The sequence below is a fragment of the Passer montanus genome, unplaced genomic scaffold, assembly GCF_014805655.1.
Source record: "Passer montanus isolate IOZ18808 unplaced genomic scaffold, ASM1480565v1 scaffold1, whole genome shotgun sequence".
Lineage (NCBI taxonomy): Eukaryota > Metazoa > Chordata > Aves > Passeriformes > Passeridae > Passer > Passer montanus.
Window position 1 is genome coordinate 22,864,248 of NW_024356504.1, and position 19,327 is coordinate 22,883,574.

At 39.9% G+C, this 19,327-nt stretch overlaps 1 protein-coding gene across 3 annotated transcripts in view; it reads left to right on the forward strand.

Annotated features, from left to right (window-relative positions):
* Positions 1-19,327, forward strand: part of THSD7B (thrombospondin type 1 domain containing 7B) — a 299,219-nt gene that overhangs the window by 215,553 nt on the left and 64,339 nt on the right. For all 3 annotated transcript variants that reach the window (XM_039702274.1, XM_039702266.1, XM_039702283.1), the window contains exon 16: positions 7,735-7,913. In XM_039702274.1, the coding sequence (XP_039558208.1) occupies positions 7,735-7,913 (179 nt within the window). The remainder of the gene's footprint in view (positions 1-7,734; positions 7,914-19,327) is intronic.

Consider the following 19,327-nt stretch of genomic DNA (forward strand, 5'->3'; position numbering starts at 1 on the left):
ATTAAAGTGTGCAGTTGGGCTTCTCATTTAGTGTTGATGGGAGAAGGAATTGAGGCAGAGTATTGATTTTAATGTATTGATTTTAATGTATTGATTTGGGGGTCGCTGTGTCACTCGCCTCCTGTGGCAGGGAGGGGTCACTGTGTCATTCACCTCCCGTGGCACTGGGGAGGGGGCTGTGGGGGTCACAGCTGGCTCACAACCTTCCCCTGCCCCTGCAGGTGTCTGTATGACCTGCTCCTGAGCAGAGGCCCTTGAGTTTGTAAATTAAAGAACTAGGAATATACATTTAAAGAAAAAAGTGTTTTTCATGCTGCTATGAGCCCTCTTGATAATATTAATTGCACACTGATCTAATTAGTGTTCCTGTCTTCTGCAGAGTCATCTGCTGGTTTATTTTGTCTGAAATAAAAGCAATATTGTAATGCAGAATACATGCTAATTATCAGGATGCAGGGAGATACATCACCATATCCCATTCTGTCAAATGAAAGCCATAATGTTGTTGTCCAAGGCAAGTTGTTTAAATGAGGCTTGTCTGTGTCTTGGGGTCACAGCTTGGCAGCAGAAATGAGGTGGCATATTGTGTTGACAGTGCCCAATGTCATGGCTTCAGAAACTGGCAGAAAGATGCTCTCCACAGAGGGCCCCAAAGTCTGAAATTGAGTTTCTTAGTGTGCTCCAGCAGAGCCTGAAACCATTGACCTTCAGGACATATATGATTTACTGAGGGGGGTAGATACTTGCAGTGACATTTGGTGGCAGCTTTATCCCAGTGATGGACCCTTGGCTCTGGGAGATTCTTCCTGCCTGGTCCAAATTGCCCAAGTCTGCATCGATCTTCAGAGCACTCTGCAGTGCACATCTGTTGTCAGAGCTGCTGTGCCATCAGGCCTCTGAGAGAAGTCAGGTGTAGGAGAAAAGGGAATTTGATGGTCTGTGGACAGTTTAATTGTGTTTAGGCTTTAAAAAAAGTCTTGTTTTCTTGTATAAATATAATAACAATAAAAAATAAACACAGTTTTGGGTTTATTTTTAAAACATGCTTGTACTATTAATTGAGTGGCCTGGAAAAAAATATGGTAAACAATCCATAACAAAATATAGTGGGCTGAGTCTTTTTCCTGATACATAGAGGATTCCAATGCTGCTAAGAAAAATAAAAAAAAAAGGCAACTCTGTTTTATTTGAAGAAAACAGATGATTTTCCCAGTGGCAGAGTGATGAGCAAAGTATACAGAAAAACACAGCTGAGCTACTCCCCTAACTGCTATTGATCCCAGTGGATGGCTTTTTATTTGAGTAAGGACTTTGTTAAGATGTCAGGGCTCCCAAGCAGCCATGCCAGCCCTTCACCATGGGAGAGCAGCCCTGGGAAAAGAGAGCATCATTCCCACAGTTGGTTTTGGAGCCTGGACAGACTTGTGCAGTGGATTTTTGCCCTCCTGCATCACATGTTCCCTGTGAGATGAATGTACACTGTGAAGTCCTGTTTATTTGCTCTATTTATTTGCACTCAGAAGGCAGCAGACGAGACTCCTTCTCTGGAAGAGTTCTCAGCTTGTTCTGCAATCTGTTACAAGGAAAGTGCTAATTAATGAAGATTTCCTTATCGAGTTAAAAGATTAAATATATCAGCTACCAGGGCTTGTATCTAATGCCAAGTGTATGCTTGGAAGTTCTTTAAGGAAGAAAACTGTAATGCAGAATCAAAAGAAATTAGGAATCATAATGCAAAGTCAGCATCAATCCAACTGCCTCCTCGGGATTTATAGAGTCTGTGAAATTGAGCAATAAAACCAACCTTTGGATGAATTTCAATAACAATAATGTTGAGTTAAACTTACCAGCCTTCTTTACAAGTCCTCTCTGGTCTATTTAGAATCTCTAATCAGTCTGCTATGAGATAACGTGAGCGTGTGCATCTTTTGTTGAGCAAGTGGGAATAAATTAGCTAAGGGTCCATTATTTGAGTCTTGCAAAATATTTGATGTGGAAGTTATTTTTGCTGGGTTTTTTGGCTGTGCATTCACTGAATGTAAATTAGATTATCTCCTAAATTTCTCAGCAAACTAATAATGTGTAAAATCTCTCAAATCCTTGTGTACTGTAAAAAAAGAAGATTAAACATTTGTTCTGTGGCAAGATTAAATCCTTTTCAGCTGCAACTCAAGTTTTTAGCAACTTAAGCACAGACTCACTGTGCTTAGTTCCCTTCAGTTAATAATTTTCTCCCTTGAAGCAGGATTTAGATTTTGAGCGGGGATTATTTGGGACGAGGTGCTCCTCTTGCAGCTCACAAGCTTCTGGAGCTTTTGTTTGTGCCACGTGGCCCATGGCCAGTGGCTGCCTTATTCTTGGCACACTGGGAAAGCCTCAGCCATAGAACTATGATCAGCTGGTGGAGTTCAGTCTCTGAGCTGCAGTCTGTACTCCGTGCTGAGTTCTAACCTGAGGTAAAGCAAGAGGTTTGCCTTGCAGGAGATCCCAGAGCTTCAGCTGAGCAGAATTTGGCCCACCAAATGCTGTGGTCCACCAGGTCTCCTTTCTAAAGTCTTTAGCTATTAGATTTTTAGCACTGCTTGGATTTACTGGTGTTATTTTGTGATATTTCACAGTCAGTAATCAAGTGAATGTGAATATTAATTGCAAAATGAATCAATTTTCCCCCCCCTCTACCTTTGGTCTGTGTAATTAGAAACATTTCTCCCGTGTCACTGTCCACTCTGCTGCTCCCTAGTTTGTTAAAGGGTGATCTCTCCTGTCCCACAGACTCCAAGGGAAATTAGCAGTGTTATTACCAGTGGCAGCTGTGGTGATGCACAGAATTGTCCCTCTCACAGTAATGACCTTGAGTTTTATGAAGCACCTCAAGGTTTACTAACAAGGGTAGAACTGCTAGAAGTTTGTTAATTGAAACCATGAAATATGTTAGAGAGGATACAAATGAGTTTAAAGCCAATTCAATTAGAGGTGCATCTGTTTCCAAAGCTGCTGGAGAAATGTTTATTTTCTCATCACTTTTAAGCCAGCCTCTTGGAGTGCTGCTGGCACTGTTGTTTAACGCTGTGTGCAGACCTTGCACCCACAGCAAATTTATCTTTTGGAAGTGCAGCAGTCAGGTGGAAGGGTCCCTGATGTTGGCTTGTAAATCCACTGATGTCCTTCTTCTCCCAGCACAGCCCCATGTGACATCACTGACATCCCCCAGCCCATCACCCAGCTGCCTCCAAGAGGCCTTGGCTCTGCTGGGTAGCACAATAAAAGTGGGACAGTCGGAGTTTTTGCACTGCGTATTTGTGCCTTTCTGACACTGGCACAGGGTGCCCAGAGAAGCTGTGGCTGCCCCATCCCTGGAAGTGTCCAAGGCCAGGTTGGACAGAGTTTGGAGCATCCTGGGATAGTAGATGTTCCTGCCCATGGCAGGGGTGTGGAACAAGATGAGCTTTGAGGTCTCTTCCAACCCAAACCTTCTGTGATTCCATGACAGCCCCTAGAGCATGGTCCTCCCTTTATCCACCTGCTGTTGCTTTGTCTCTGGGCTGCACAGGAGAATTGAGGTGAGTCAGGGCTGCTGCGTTGTGAGTCTGAGCCTTCCCAGGACATCCTGTGTGATCTGTGGGTGCTTTGTTTGTTACAGACACTTTAGAGACTCCATTTGTGGCTTGTTGAGCAACGAGCACACTGTTGTTAATGAATAAATCATAGTAAAAGGAGCTGTGCAGCCTAGGTAAATGCATTTGTTCATCCCAGTACATTGATGGTGTCTTAGTAGAAAAAAAAAATAGCACTTAAATGTAGAAAAGGCTTATTTGGTCATCCAGATCAATTTTTCCTGCCAATTCCCAGTAACATGTTTCAAAGTGCCCACTTACATAACCTGGTGTTCTTGTCATTACCTCCTGTGACATCTGTGTGTGCAGCTCCAGCTCTGTGGTGGTCAGGAGCCTGCTGTTGACCCAGGTAGGACAGAGGCTCTCATCTGCTCTGTCTGAATTAAATGAGCTTTATTTAAACAGTGTTTGAGATTTTGAGGAATACTAATAGTAATAATAATTTTAGAAAGGAGATTAAAGGAAGCTTCAAGAAATAATCTAAGAGTATGTGGATAGCAGGCTGAACACGGCTGAAAAGTAGAGAACATCTTTTTCTGTGGAAACTTTTAGAAATATAACAATTGTTTGGTACCAGGTTTTACAGAGGGGAGAAAAATGAGGGATGTGATGGATGAGTGGGAAATTTAAGGATGACACTGACAAAACCAGCTGTGTAAACTCAGCCTTGAGTTGGTCTCCCAAGCTGAGGAACAGTAGCTCAGAAATGTTATTTACTTTATTCATATTTTGTTATGGTAAGGATATTTCTCTGGATAGGCTTGAATGTGGAGTTCTTTATTAATGGATTTTAATAGCACATTGGCCTTGGGGTTTTTGTTTGTTTACTATTGTGAATCACGCCAAAGCTACAAGTTTTCTAGGCATGCCAAAACTAGGATTATTGTGGGTCTTTTTAGTCCCCTGACAACAGCAAGTTATTGCTTGGCTCCTACAGAAAAAAAAATATCCTGGTCTCACAGGCAATGGATGAGCTGAGTACAATGTTATTTACTACTCACCATAAAAAGATAGCCATAAAGGCATTCTCTCTCTGAGCAGAGAGGGCACATCACAGGAACATTTTTGGAGGAAAATTTTGGTTGGATGAAATCTTTGCTCTATGAATAAACACCTTAGTGTAGAATTAACCCTAAGTGGTTGATAGAAGAGTAGTGTCAGTCTGTGCGGAGAGCTTGAAGCAAAGTTAGGTTCCCATCTTGATTTTGTAGCACTACTCAGTATGGAGAGTAAGCTTCCTCTGGACAATATGGAAGTGTAGTGCTCTGTAGCTGGCCAGTATGTGATTATATTTGATGGAATTAAGAAATACAGGTGAGGAAACTCCAAAAGGAATGAGCAGCCTCTTAGCAATGGGATGTCTTTGGAAATTCTGTGGTTTACTGAGGGATAACTCACAGCACTTCCTGGGGGTGGAGTACAACAGGTTCTTCAGTCTTCACAGCATAGTCTGTGTTGGAAGGGACCTTTTAAAGGTCATCATGTGAACCCAGTGAGCTCAACCAGATTGCTCCAAACCCCATCCAACCTGGCCTTGAACACTTGCAGGGATGGAGCACCCACGGGTTCTCTGGGCAACCTGTGCCAGTATTCTGCCATGTTCATTGTAAAATTTTCTTTCTTGTATATAAGAAAGATGTTTATTACAACTTCATCTGCCTTTTTTTGGTAGTCTATTTTTTTTTGCCTTATATTTATTTTATAATAGATGTAGATCTTGAGCTGCCTAAAGACTTAGCCCATTTTGCCTTCTCTGATAAGTTGATAACCCCTCTGACTAATCCTACTTTGAAACAAGGCACTTTCTTTGTTTCTGTTGAGAGTTAATTACCCAGGCTGTCACACAGCCCAAGGAAAGATATTTCATATGGTGGTGGAACAGAACTCTTTAGAGAACTGCCTAAGAAATGCTTCTCATAAATCTATCATGAGAAAATTTCTTTTACTTATCATAATGTATTATGAATTGCTTTGAGTGGCAACCTAAGCAGATGGAACAGAATATCAGTGGGATATTTGAGAGTTTTATTTGGGGGAAAAAAGTGAGTCTGTTTTAGAAATATTTGTATATGTGTGTGCATGGATGTCATCTCACTGAGGTGAGCATACAAAGCATACAAAGTTGAAATATATCAAGCATTCCAATATCACTGGAATGGATTCAGTCAGAAATAATTAAGATAGCCAATTCCATTGGAGCTGCAAATGAAGAGGCACCACAACAGAGGGAGATCAGAGGCAGCAAAGACAGCCAGAGCACACTGTATGGGCCCAGGTCTGCAGCGCTGGGGAAGAGTTACAGCGTGAGTGAGGTGGGGAAATGATTGCAGCTGTCAGGCTGCGGGGTGGCCGCCGTAAAGAAACAGGAGCAGCACCATCACAGGGAATCAGGAGAGGAGAAATAGAGCAGCACTGAGCTGAAGGAGCTGTTGCTGCTGCTGTTTTTTAAGGCACTGTTTACAAAAGCAACATCAGTATTTCTTGTACCTCTAGATGGAAGATATTTTCCAGCGGATGGATGCCTAAATAAGCCTGAAACCTTTCTTGATACTGACTTCAGTGTGAAGAGCAGGAGGGAGGCAGTGAATTGCTGCTGTGGGTTGATGCCCAGGCTGTAACACAGTTCTGGTTCAGAGTGAGCAGCAGGCTTGGGCATGGTTCAGCCAGTAAATCCAGCTCTGAACCAGACTAATCTCTGTGCCTTAGCCTTGGCGTTTCGTGGTTGTCTGGGGCTGTTGTCTGGGGGTTTCGGACAGCAGCTGCTTCTGGGTTGAGTTTTGTTGTTTGGGTGTTTTCCCCCTCTGTGCTGCAGTTACTGTCACCTGGGTAGATGGGGGAAGCCCTTCCTAAAAGAGTCACGAAATGAGTAAATTTGGTATTCTGTAGGTGAGGAATCAAGAGGGAGTGTTCGCATGATGAAAACCAAACAGAAATAAAGGGCATAAAAATGAGAAACATCAGAACAGTGGTAGGGGTGAAGTTCAGTTATTTCTATAACCATCATTGCCAGAGCTGTCAGAGGGATGAAGCTGCCTCTAATAAAGGCTGATCTGAGCAGCCACTGCTTTCATGATCTAACATGAAATCTCTTTTTTGTTTAAATTAAAATAATACATACAGACATGACAAGCAGATAATAGGAACCAGGGGAGAATGAATGCAGCATGGTAAGTAGGAAGGTGCAGGAATTATTCTACACTGCCAACCCAGGACTGGTGCCACTAATTCCATGGAAACCCCCAGGGTTTGGCCACCCTCTACTGCTGTTCTGTGCACGAAGAGCTCCACAGCCACTGCTGGGCTCTACAAAGTCTCTCTGTCCATATGCCAGCTCCTAAAACAGCTGTGGGGTTGTGCTTTTTTGGAGAAACCTGTTGGGTTTTAATTCATGAGGTGCTGGTCCTGCAGATGTCTGGTAGTGTGATTTTAAGAGAAGATGATCTTGTAAGGGCTTTCATGTCAAACCAGCTTAAGGTGAAAGCAAAGCTTTAAAATGCCATTTTTGAAACCCAGAAAAAGCAAAGCATTTGGAAAGAGGTACAAAGAGAACTTGTGAGGTGTGGGAAGCAGGTTTCATCTGCTTCTCCCAGAAGAAATCCCACACTGCTCCAGCTGGCAGGCAGGTCCCTCACATGGGAGCTGCCAAGAGAAGAACTCTCTTGCCTCCCCCATCCTGTGGTTCTTTCTGCTGGGGAGAGAGCCTGTGTCTGTCTCCTGCCTGTGCCAGCTCTGGAGATGGCCAGTGTAATACAGAAGGAATACACAACTGGGCTGTACACTTAATTCTCCAGAATTTGTCATGGCCACAGTCTAATAAGGAAGGTAATTACTGTGTATTGTTGAGCACCAGCTTCACAACAGGTATTTCTGCCAGCATGTGTCCTTTACATCATTCCTTTTTATCACTGCCTTCTTTGGACTAAACAAAGTGGAAATTAATTTTAGTCACTGCTGTTCTTCACAAATAATGCCATAACCTCAGGTTGGATGGTGGTGTCAGTCTGCCAAATGCCTTCTCCTTAAGAAGTTCTTGTTTTGTGTTGGTTGCACAGGTCACATCAGAGGATGGGAGTTGGTCGGGGTTGCGGTGATTAAAACCTGTCTTACATCTTTGGTTTAGGTTACATTGAAGAGCCTTGCACGGTCCCATGCCCGTTTGATTGCAAATTAAGCGATTGGTCCAGTTGGTCTCCTTGCAGCTCCTCCTGTGGACCGGGGGTGAGAGTCCGATCCAAGTGGCTCAAGGAGAAGCCCTACAATGGAGGTCGTCCCTGCCCCAAGCTGGACCTCAAGAATCAGGTGAGCCACATTCCGATAGCCAACAGAAATCTCTGTGCCGTGTTCCGAGTCGGGATCCAAAGTTCCTGTGCTGGTGAAGAAGGTAAAGACAGGACTTATCTCTGGCACCACACCTTGGGTCACGTTTTGTAGGCAATCCTTGACCTTCTAGAGGACTGAGGGAGAAATGCTCACGTATCAGCAGAATTTGACCTGAAACACCATATTTCTTATAAGAAGAAATTGTTATCTCCCAGAGCACAGGAAGCCCTGGAGCAATAATCCCACGTGGACAGTGTGTAGACATCAGAGAACTCAGATGTCATGGATATTTTAAAAACTTTTTAATTCTTTCTGAGACTCTGGTTGCTGTAGAAACATTTGTTAAATAAAAATTGCTATTTTTAGCAGCATTTCCCTTCAACACAGCACAGGTTCCCTTGAACATTAATCTCTGTATATTCAATATTGAAGTATCCTATCACAGGAAAATAATCTTTGAATTACTACTCTTAAAGACCGATCAGCATCTATTTAAATGCTACTTAATGCTGTATGCATTTCTGCAAAGTGCATAGTGATTTCCTACGTTTGCTGATTAATTCTCTAGCACTAATTAACACTGATGAAGTACTGTTTAGTTTTGTCTGCCCTATATTTCAGATTCAGGCATGAAAATGAATTAATAGGACAGAGTCAGTCATGCTGAAGGAACTTCATATATATGTTATGAAGAATTTGAATATGTATATGTATAAAATATGTGACCTGTGGAAGTATTTCAGTGGTATCATATAAAGATTTATTTAGGAGGTGCTACAGCTGGTGGATTCAGTTTTTCTGCACAACTATTGTTGCAGCAGTCATGTCCTGGAATGCAGCACCACTTCCAGCTCCTGAGGTGAGGTGCTAGAGCTGGTGGATTCAGTTGTTTTTTTGCACAACTATTGTTGCAGCAGTCATGTCCTGGAATGCAGCACCACTTCCAGCTCCTGAGTATGAACTTACCTCATTTTCCTCACAGTTAATTTTATTTTCCTGTGAGAAATTTGGTAAATACTCCTTGGATTTTTTTCTCTTCTTATTTTTCTTTATTTCTATTTGAAATTCATCGGAAGTAGGCTAACAGAAGCAGCAGGGACTACAGAAATATAAAACTGCTATAAAGTGTATGTTGTCCATAGCTCAGTGCTTTCCTTAATAGATCAGACAGATCACCAGAGAGGCAAAGTGAAATCCCACAGTAAGTGATAAGGTAACAATAAGCTCCTTTGTAATGAAAAGATACTGGGGTTTGTTACCCACAGACACAGCAGACTCCTTCCATTAATAGCAAACTTATTGCCATCATGTGTTGCTTATTCCCACACACATTAGAGTTGCCAGTTTCAAAAGCCTTTCAGAGGATATTAAAGGAAAGAAATTGTTCAAACTTGGAAGTTATGTCTTTGTACAGTTTATTGGTGCACAGTGCTTGCAAAGTGCCACGGCTGGTATTAATATAAACGTGGTTGGTGCTTTTTGCCTCTTTACCAGGAGCACATGTCATGATCTAAAACCCACTGAATTCATTAGAGGCTTTCTGTTGCAGGCTGTAGTAGAAATAATGTAGAATTGTGTTCAGGGCTATTTCTTTAGGTTTGTGGCTTCTTGTTTTTCAAGGTGTTCTTTTTGCTGGTTTCTTTTCGGAACTTTTTTTTTCTTCCTTTGTGAGTTTTTTTAGGATAAAATAGGAAGTTATTTCTAACTGATTTGGCACACAAATAGTTTATCTTCTTCCAATTCAAATTTAAAGGATTGAGTGCAGTTCTATATATTTCAGAGCTTTTAGGGTGAGAAGAAATTGTTGTGCTGACAAGAAAAGAGTGTATATGTGTACCCTCAGACATCCACACAAGTGCACATGTTTTGCCTGTGAGTCTGTTCATTGCCTTCCTGAATGCTTCTCAATACTTTGTGAGCTTCAGAAAGAGTTTTGCTCTGCATCCACTGGGCTTGGACTTCCAGCCCAGATTTAACACACTGAGGTCCCTGGGCACATTGCAGGATGCACAAGTTGCCTACCCAGATGGTGAAGTAAATGAGCTGATGGCACTGCTGCTGAGCTAAGCTGGACACATATCATTAATCCACTGTCAGGCAGATTGTCTGCTGCTGTTCCCTCTGGTCTGGGCAGCTTTTAAATCCTAGAGCAAAGCTCTACAGATTCATTATATATAAAAATGTGACATTCTCATTATTTTGCATAATCTGGATTAAATACCTGCAGTAAATGCTGGCTTTTTTTTTTGGTAGGTATCAGGAGAAAACTATATAGCAGTAAAGCAGTATGGCACCATTGTGCTGAGTTTTACTTTCCAGTGGCTACTGTGTTTTATGCATTGTGTTGTGTTTTATGCATTTGATAAGATTTTAGATAACTTAGAACAAATAATGAAATCCTCCAGGTGCTAGCAGATTTCACTTATGATTTTAGTTTTATTTTCTAGAGTATCTTTAATTATTTTGGTTTTGATTATAGCTTCTGAAGTTGGGTCTTGCTATTGCTTAATCAATTACTTTGGAGAAGTCTCCACTTTTCCACTGTCTTATAATTAAATCCCTCAGTCAGTTTGTGTCTTTTTCTTAAGCCAGATAATAATTTTACCCTCTTTTTGGGCAGGGTGCTGTCTAGGCTTTTTGGCAGACCCGTGTATATCCTTTTCTCTAGTGCTTTTCGGATATTTGACATAAATCTAACTATAGTGTTACTTGAAACACTATTTTAGCAATTCTCTCGTACCATTTCCCACTATGTCTGGAGCTCTGCCAATACAGATATTTAGTAAAGCTACTGCTGTGGACAGAGGGACAATTTGCATGATGAAAAAAATTTGTTATGAAGAGTTATTTGAGTCACATAAACTGTGTTGTAAAAGACTGTCCCCCAAGAATTTGTCCAGTCACTGTAGTGCATCTTGCTTGTGTATTAAGGATAGACTATTTTAGGAGAAATTTGATTTTATACAGAAATAATGGCATGTCCCGTTACTGCATGATATTCCATGGGGTTTGTGGTCCTTATTCCACACAGAGTTTGACTCTTCTGGAGTATCTTGAAGCCATTTTTTTGGGTGTGTTCATCTGCCTGTAGAGCCTCTCAAGCAGCCCACTCTTTTTGCAAGAAATGTGAGAAGTAAACTCAGGAGAATTAATTCAGCTTTTTTGTATTTATTCTTCTCATTGTAGGCAATGGACAAGGTTGAGCCCTTCAAGATTTTATTCCAGGCTGTTTTCTAATAGAGGTGCCAAACATTTGCATGGGCTGAATGCTCATGGTATTCTGATAAAATCACTTGATTTGATGTGGTCCCTTTAGCCTTAAACTCTGTCTGTGTTGCTGCCCTGTGAAATTAAAGGATAAATTACAATATCTGGGGGAAGAGATGACAGTATTTTAACACAGCTCCATGTAATATGCAGAATTACTTTTGCTTTTTACCTCTGTTTGAAAATGGTTGAAGAGCTGGCTAACTACATTTTGCTCCATCTCTTAAAGAAAATGGGCTTTGCATGTAGGGGCTGTGCAACTCTTATCTGAGGATGTGATTGCTTCTGAACAGCCGATTGGATTAGGGGGTCAGCTGGCAGATGTTCTTGGCTGTGCTGTGCATGTTAAAAGAGGTGTAGCATTTACATTTTTCTATCCCTGCTCTTCTCTAAATGCACTTACACAGCATGCAGTTGCTATTTAATATGTAGTTCTACATGATGAAAGGTTAAATATGAGTTAAGGGAGGTTTATTGCTTGAATATTCTTTTATAGGTTTTTAGGATTACTGTGAGAAAATGCATCTTATTTTCAAGACTCATGAATTCCAAGGATTATTTTTTTATTGATTGCTCTTATACATATTCTTGTCAAGGTTTTCCCTCCTTCTCCTTCCTCCCCCTCTCTCCCTTAGCCAATACTGCTAAAGGACAAATATCATAGCAAGTAGTTTATCCCCTCTATTTATGCTGTATATATTTAAGCAACGTTTTTAAAGGATTGGGAGTATTTGTAATGGCAGGCATAGCAGGAGAAAAATGTAGTGTATTTAGAATGTAAACTTACTGCTTTCATTAAAATGAATATTTTATTCTTAATGACATTTTCTGGTGTTCACTGTAGAATATGAGAAATACAGACACTTTGCACATTAGAATTGCAAGTACTGCTCCTGAAATTGCATAGAGGAGTTTAAGGAAAGGGAAAAGGAGGGTGGTGGTGAGCTTACAGACCAGATATCTCAGGTGTAAAGATGTATGAATTTCTGGAATTTTTGCATAGAAAGTGGCTGTTTAGGTCCACTTGCACTTCAGACAAAGCAGTTATTTTCAGCATTTTCAAAACTTTTAGACTCTTGTATTAAAAGCTAAGTGTGAACCCAGCATCTTTCATTGCTGTCACTGAATTAGCTCCCGTCTACTCCCTGGCTGGTGAGTTGCATGTATAACCTTCTCCTTCCAGCATTAGGAATTGTCCTTCAAGAATATCATTATTAATGTACTAACTATAAATAGCTCCTGCTGAAATCAGTTCTTTTATAATACAGATTTCTAATTTTCAGAAAAGTCACTGAACTTTTTGAGGCTCTCAGAATCTCTTCCTCTCTGGATTTCAGGTGCCAGTAGTTTATTCCATTAGCTGTGTCAGATCCCTTCCTGTGCCATACAGGAAATCATCTGTCTTGCATTTTTATCTGGCTCTATCTAGCACTCATTTGCTTCAAGTGCAACTTAACTTCTGGGAAAAAAAAATCCTATTCTTAATCTCAGTTTTACCTTCAGAAGATCTGATTTCTTCTCATTCTGCCTTAAAGGAAGGAATTACAGCATAAAACACATCTGTCCTCTGATTCTAGTGCAGTTTTACACTATCATAAAAATGACAAGTTTTTTTGCCTGCTGCACTAATGTGGGAGAATTTTCAGTGTCAAAAAATAGCGAGAACCTCCTGTTTCCCTTTACACTTTTCTTGCTGTGACTGGAAGTTTTGGTACTAAACACAACTGCAGTTTGTTAAATGAGCAGAAGTAGGAGCCAAATCTGAGCAGCCTGAGCTAAGCTCAGTATCTCACCTGCCTGAAGTGAGTTTCCATGTGGGTGGGTGTTGCTTCACTTCCTTGGGAAATCGAACCAGTCCCATGTTCTCCTCCAGAAGAATAACCCAGTAGTGTCTACTCTAATTCTAAGCATGTATTAATTTTATATTTATCTTCAATAACTATCCTCACTTGATTTTCATTCCTCCTGCAGGTTTTCTGTTGAGTAAAGAGGCATATAAATATATTTTCACAATTGCCACTCATAAAAAGCTTTAGCTTCAGGAATGGAGCTGTTTAACAACTCCCTCAAAAGTATTTTTCCCTTGGCTTTTTTTTTTTCCTTCTAGAGATCTTCTTTAAACTTCCCTTTAATAAAAAAGCAACTTGATGTATGGTGCAATGCTGCTTTCTGTAATTGTGAGAGAACATTTGGACTTTGTGAAGTTAATATGGTACAATGTCAATCTCCTTCCTGGCATTACTTTCAAACCCAAAAAAATTTGAAGCCTTGTGCTAATTAATTAAACTACATTTTTTCTGCCTACTACAGCCCCTACCAATTTTTTAATGAGATATATGCCAAAGCATGAACGTTTGGTTTAATTGAAATTTATGTGTTTGCATCCCTGGAACTAGGAATGGAATATAATTATTTCTGATTCAAATAGAATTCCTGTGTTTGTTGTTGAAAGGAATATTTATTGTTCAACGTGATAGTTTTTTGCAAAGTATAGGAAAAGACAGGAATTATACCTCAAGTGCTCTGTCCTGTTGATTTCTTTCAGGGGAGATGGAATTAAATTGGAAATCAGCCATAGAACGCTGGGTGGCCCAGTGAAGAAAGTATTAGCACTTCTCCTAAGGAACTGAAGTTCAATTGGTTTAGGCAGTGCTTTTTTTTCTTAAGGGAAGGAGTGTGGTTTGTGCTGAATCTCTCGTGGACAATATGTCATGTTGGAGGACCTGCAAACAGCGTGTGCCATAAATCAGTGTGACAGCATCTAACACTGAGACTGAACTTACTCTTGCTTGTCTTTGTCTTAGGAGCAGGAGAACAAGAAGGATTGATGCTTTGGTTATTCCTTGGCAGCAGTTTTAATCTTGGTTTGTTTTTTTTTTTCTCCTTCCTCCTTTTAGGAAGTTTTTTCATTTGTTTTTCTACAAAGTTTTGTAATTTGTTCTCAGCTTTAGGTTTGCAGTTGTTAAGGAAGGGAAGATGCTGCATAGCAGTGAAAGTGAGGACCTGGCTTCTGTTCTAATTAGAACAAAACCCAAGAATATTGAGAACAAAAAATGTTAGTCCATCTTCACCTTTTCATATGGTAAAAGATGTGAGAAACAGTTATTTGTCATCTTGCATTTTATCACACATGATTTAGTCTTCAGGGAGAGTAAATTACTTCAGAGAGAGTAAATTACACTTGTGGCAAGTTAAATGAAGATTTTGACACATTTTCCTTTTTTTTGCTCTCTTTCATAACTCCTTTCAAAAATTAATTTCCAAAATATGATCTCGTTGATTGCAAAAAATTGTTTGCTATAATGCAAGACACAAGTGTGGAAATTTCTTTTGTAATAGATTCTATGCTAAGTCATGAAATTCGTGACAGTAATTCAGGTTCTGAGAACCTGCCACATAAAAACTTCAAAACTTTTTGAAGTGTGAATGCAGCAAGGTGTTGGACAGGAGTGTGTTGAGCAGGAGGCAGCCTGGATCTGTGCAGGGTAGGGAGCTGCTGTGTAAATCTGAATCACAGTGCAGAGCATCCAGCAGGAGCAGAGGTGGGGCTGAGTTGGTAAATGAGGTGCTGGTGTTGGTGTTGATTTAGCATCTGTAACCATCAGAAATCAGTGTGAGGCTATTGGTTGTTAATGAAGATTTTGGTCACTTCTTTCATTTTGTTAGTGGGCAGCAATGTCTTCAGAAGGACTGAATTTTGTCATAAATATCTAGCAGATTCTGTGTGTCCCCAGTTTAAAGCTGACCCCATTCCAGTGGATGGCTTTATTCCTGGGAGGAACAGGAGTTTGTTAAACATGGTCTGACTCACCTGCATGCTGTGAATATATCCCGAGCATTCAGAGCAGAAAATTTCTATTTTTCTGACTCTCCTTTATGAATAAGAAAGAATAATTGGAAATGAAGTTACTGCTCAGAGAGGGAGAAGGGACATGAAGATGTATGCTGTGTGAATTCATCTGTCAGAGCTCCTGAGCAGCCAGGAACTCTCAGGTGCCTCTTGCATGATGGTCATTAAAATAACCTTGGTCTTGCCTCTTTTAAAGTATTTAATATTGTTCTGTCTCTGTTGCTCTGTCTAGAGCAGTTCTCGTTGATTAATACTTAATAAGTGTTAATATTTTTTCTGCTGCAGACATTTCTTGTGGCCATTGCTGAGAAATTATAACCAAAAGGTTTGTTTGGTTTGCTTTGTTTTATGCTCTGTAGTTGATTGATAGATTCAGAAATGGACTTCATTTTCTTTTTATGTTGTTTAATTGGTTTCTTCTTCCAAGACAGCAGCATAAAAGTGCAGATGACCTTCTGTCCTCCTCTTGATGTCCCCCCACATGCCTGGAAGGATTCTGCTGGGTTTGCCGTCAGCTAAATGTGTGCACTTGAACCACAAGCTGAATACATGAATTTTGCATTTTCTTTAAGTGACAGCATCAAGATGATCAGCATTACCAGATTGCTAGCTGGAATATAAACCACTCAGAGATTTCAGATTTCAAGGCCCAATTACAGCTCCCTGAGTGGCTGTCAAATACAGCTCCTGTGTCAGGGCTCCTGTTTGCAAGGGCTCTTTAACCAAAGTCGAAATATGCTTTAGTCACATTCAGGTGGGTTTGGGGACGGAAAGCCAAAATTTGAGACATCTCCCCTGTACAGCAGTCTGGGGCTCTCCCTGCCTCCTGAACTCCTTCTTTTAGCAGGGCTGCGAGGAAGAGAGTTGTAAATACGAATTTGCACAAATTCAGCTAATCCTTCCTCATTATCTATAAGTCATGACACATTTTTGAGTTATAAATAAGTGGTTGCAGGATATAGCCAACACTAGAAAAACCAAAGGTGAGCAGATTTTTATGTATGAATGAAATGCCAAAGGATAGATTCTTCTTCTCCAATAAGATGTATATTCTGTCCATTCTAATTTTATTTACTGCTTCTCACTGGAGGATTGCATAAATCAGCAGTCCTGTGCAGTTTGTTGTGATTTATTGCTTAATTAAAAGTTATGAAGGCTTTTAATCCGTCTATAATTTATATTATTTTTGAGTCAGCTGTTTCCCATATTGTAACTTAACCAGGAAACTTGCATCCCTGTATGAAGGGAGCATTTTCTGAGCCCTTGGATTCACTAATAGGTGTGGCCCATAATGGTGCCAGATTGACTTTGGAGTTCAAACTCAGAGCCAAAGATAATTAAATATTAGTGCACTTAATAAAATTTCTCCAGCATCAATTACAGTTTGATGGCAAATGTAGTCTACGTGTTTTTTAGAGCTACAGATTAATTTTAAAAGGGATGCAACTCATGTGTGATTTCACAATGAACAGATGTTAGCTACACATTAATAATTTAAAAAGCAGGCTTAAAATGGTTATGTAGATTTTAATGGAGGATTAATTTGGTTCTAGTGCTGGACCACATGTTGTTGTCAAAACAAAAGTTTTAGTGTTGTGTTTTAGTTAGGTTGTTGGGAGATTTTTTTTGTTGGTAGATTGCTGCTGTGTTTTTTCCGTAATTAAAGTTATAACCAGCATACAATTTAAAAACAGACTTTTTTTTTCTCTATATGAATTTCTGTTGAAGAATAAAAATACTATGCAAAATTCAGTTTTTGTAGTGATGGCAGGGGTGGCAGGCTTGAGGGAGAGCACTCATCTGCTTTAAACTTCAATAGGTTTGTCTCCTTCTTTCTTAAATATCTTTATTATTTGAAAAAAACATGCTAGTTTGTCTAGCAGAGCTTTGTCCAATCCTGACATTACAGTTTTCAGGTAGAAGGTTTTGAGGTCAGCTTGGATTGCACTGTGGCACAGGTTTTGGCAGGAATAAGGGCTCCCTTTAGCTGTGAGGCAGCTGCCCTCTGTTGGTTAGCTCAGCTTGGCTCTGGTTTCACTTGTGATCCGTGTGCTTCTGGTGGGATGGATGGGAAGAGCCTTCCCTGAGTGCCGGCTGTCAGTGCTCTCTGAGACCAGTGGGGTCCTTCCAGGAGCCCCCCTCTCCTCCTTGTGAGGTGTTACCAAACTCTCAACTGCTCTTAACCTTATTTTCAATTTTTTTCCTGCATAACTTCATGTGTAATTACAGTGGTGTCACTGAACAGGCTTCATAGTTTCTTAAATAAAAAATTTGTTCCTCAATTTGGTTTTTTAAAACCCTTTTCTTTGAAATAATATTTTAGAATCATTAATAAAAATCATTAAAGTGGTTTGCTATAAAATCAGGTAGAAAAAGTCATATATCACATTTAGGTATAAACTGTAGACATCTTTTGGGTAGTCAGGAAGATTTTTATCCAGGCTATTCTGTAGAACTTTGAGAACTGGACAAATATAAGTTAGCGTGAACTTTGGCCATTAGAAATGCCAAACCAAATAATATCTGTCAGCTTTGCTGGTCAGTCTCCATTCAAATTCCAATATCTGTTAAGTTTAAATGTCCTTTATGCTCTTATAAGTTAGATTTAAATTATTACTTCACTAAGTAAAAGTGAGAATTTTTCCTTCTCTAAGTGACATTATGAGGTTCATGAAGTTTCTAATTAACTACCAGGCATAAAGATTCTTGTTCCAAAGAGTCTGAGCAAAAAGAATAAGGTGGAAAAGGTTTAGCAGCCTCTTCTAAGCAAGACTTTGAATAGGAATGAAGATCTACTCATATGTTATTTTTGTAGTGTGATATTGGATATCTGTTTAACTGGTGAAAAGAATTAGCGTCTGTTTGTTGATGCTGTTATTCAGTGTTCTATTTAATACATGGAGCTGACATTTTTCCTTCAATATTACAAGATCTTTGCTCCTCAGTCCATGCTTCCAGGTTATGCAGATGCAGTGGTTGGACATTCCTGAGGATTGTCCTGAGGTTGGACATTCCTTCAGCTGGTTTTGATTTTATTGGGAATGCTTAGTCGTCACTACGTCCATCATATGGCTCTTTATCAATGTGCAGATTTTCAACATTTCTTAAAATAAAGCCGGTCTGTTTCTTTAACTTCAATTCTGTGTACTCTCAAGTGGCCCTGTGGAACATAGATTTTTCTTTCTGCCACTTTGTAGCCAGCATTTCAGATTTTGGGGGCACCAATGGTTTTTTTTTTCATGTTGCTTTTCCCCAGTTTGTAGCTTGGTTGTGAAGCTGGGCAATAAATAAACAGATCTGTGTGTGTTGGAACACAAACCAGTGAGTACTTGAGCAACTGGAGTAGCAACAGATATTCACTAGAAAATCCATTGGAGAAATCAATTATGCTTTGAGTTTGTCTTGTTGAGAAAATAGTAGTACTTGGTCCTTTCAAAGGAGATACTACTCCAGTGATCAGCAGGTGGGCAGACAAAACAGGCTTTATGGAGAGTCTCACAGGTGAGTAAAACAGTGAGAAAAGATTAATTTTCTATTCTGCATGTTCCCAGAGCAACCATTGACAAAACAACAGGCTTTTTTGAGAGTGAGATGTGTAAGATTGTATCTTACAGTGCACGGAACATGCACAACTCATTGGGCCTGAGAAAGGAAAGTCATGATTAAACTCAGTTGGATTAAACATTTGCATATAAAAGAGGTTTTTCTTAATATTCATTTCAGGTCAGTGTTTGATAAATGACTCGCAGATTTTCATCAGCGTTCTCACGTCTTGGCTTTTGCATAATAAGATCCTCACAGGAGTTGTATGCAAACAGCAACATTTCAGCCTAGTTACTTATCACACAGCAAATTCAAAGTACAAGTTGTATTTGGGTCATATCTGCATGCTAACCTCAGAAATTAATCCCAGCTAGAGTTAGATTAAATATCTTTTTTACCTTACTTCTGTGTTTTCACCCTGTCATAATAATGCAGCATATCAGGGTAACTGAGAGCTTGTCAAGGGAAGGGAACACAGATGATTTCTGAAGTCCTTCTGATAACACTAAAAGATTTATTTGTTTTGGAGTAAAACATTTATTCAAGGCAGATCTCTTTTACTCTAGTGATGCTGATTCTATGCGCCTGATTTCTCTACACCTGAATGAAAATTAATTTGTGATTAAATCCCAGGAATAATCAGTGCCTGACAGGCATTGGTTTAAAACTGAGGATGAGACAATTTTCTTTCAGTTCCTAATGAAGGAACTGAAAGGGAGTTAAGGGAGTTACT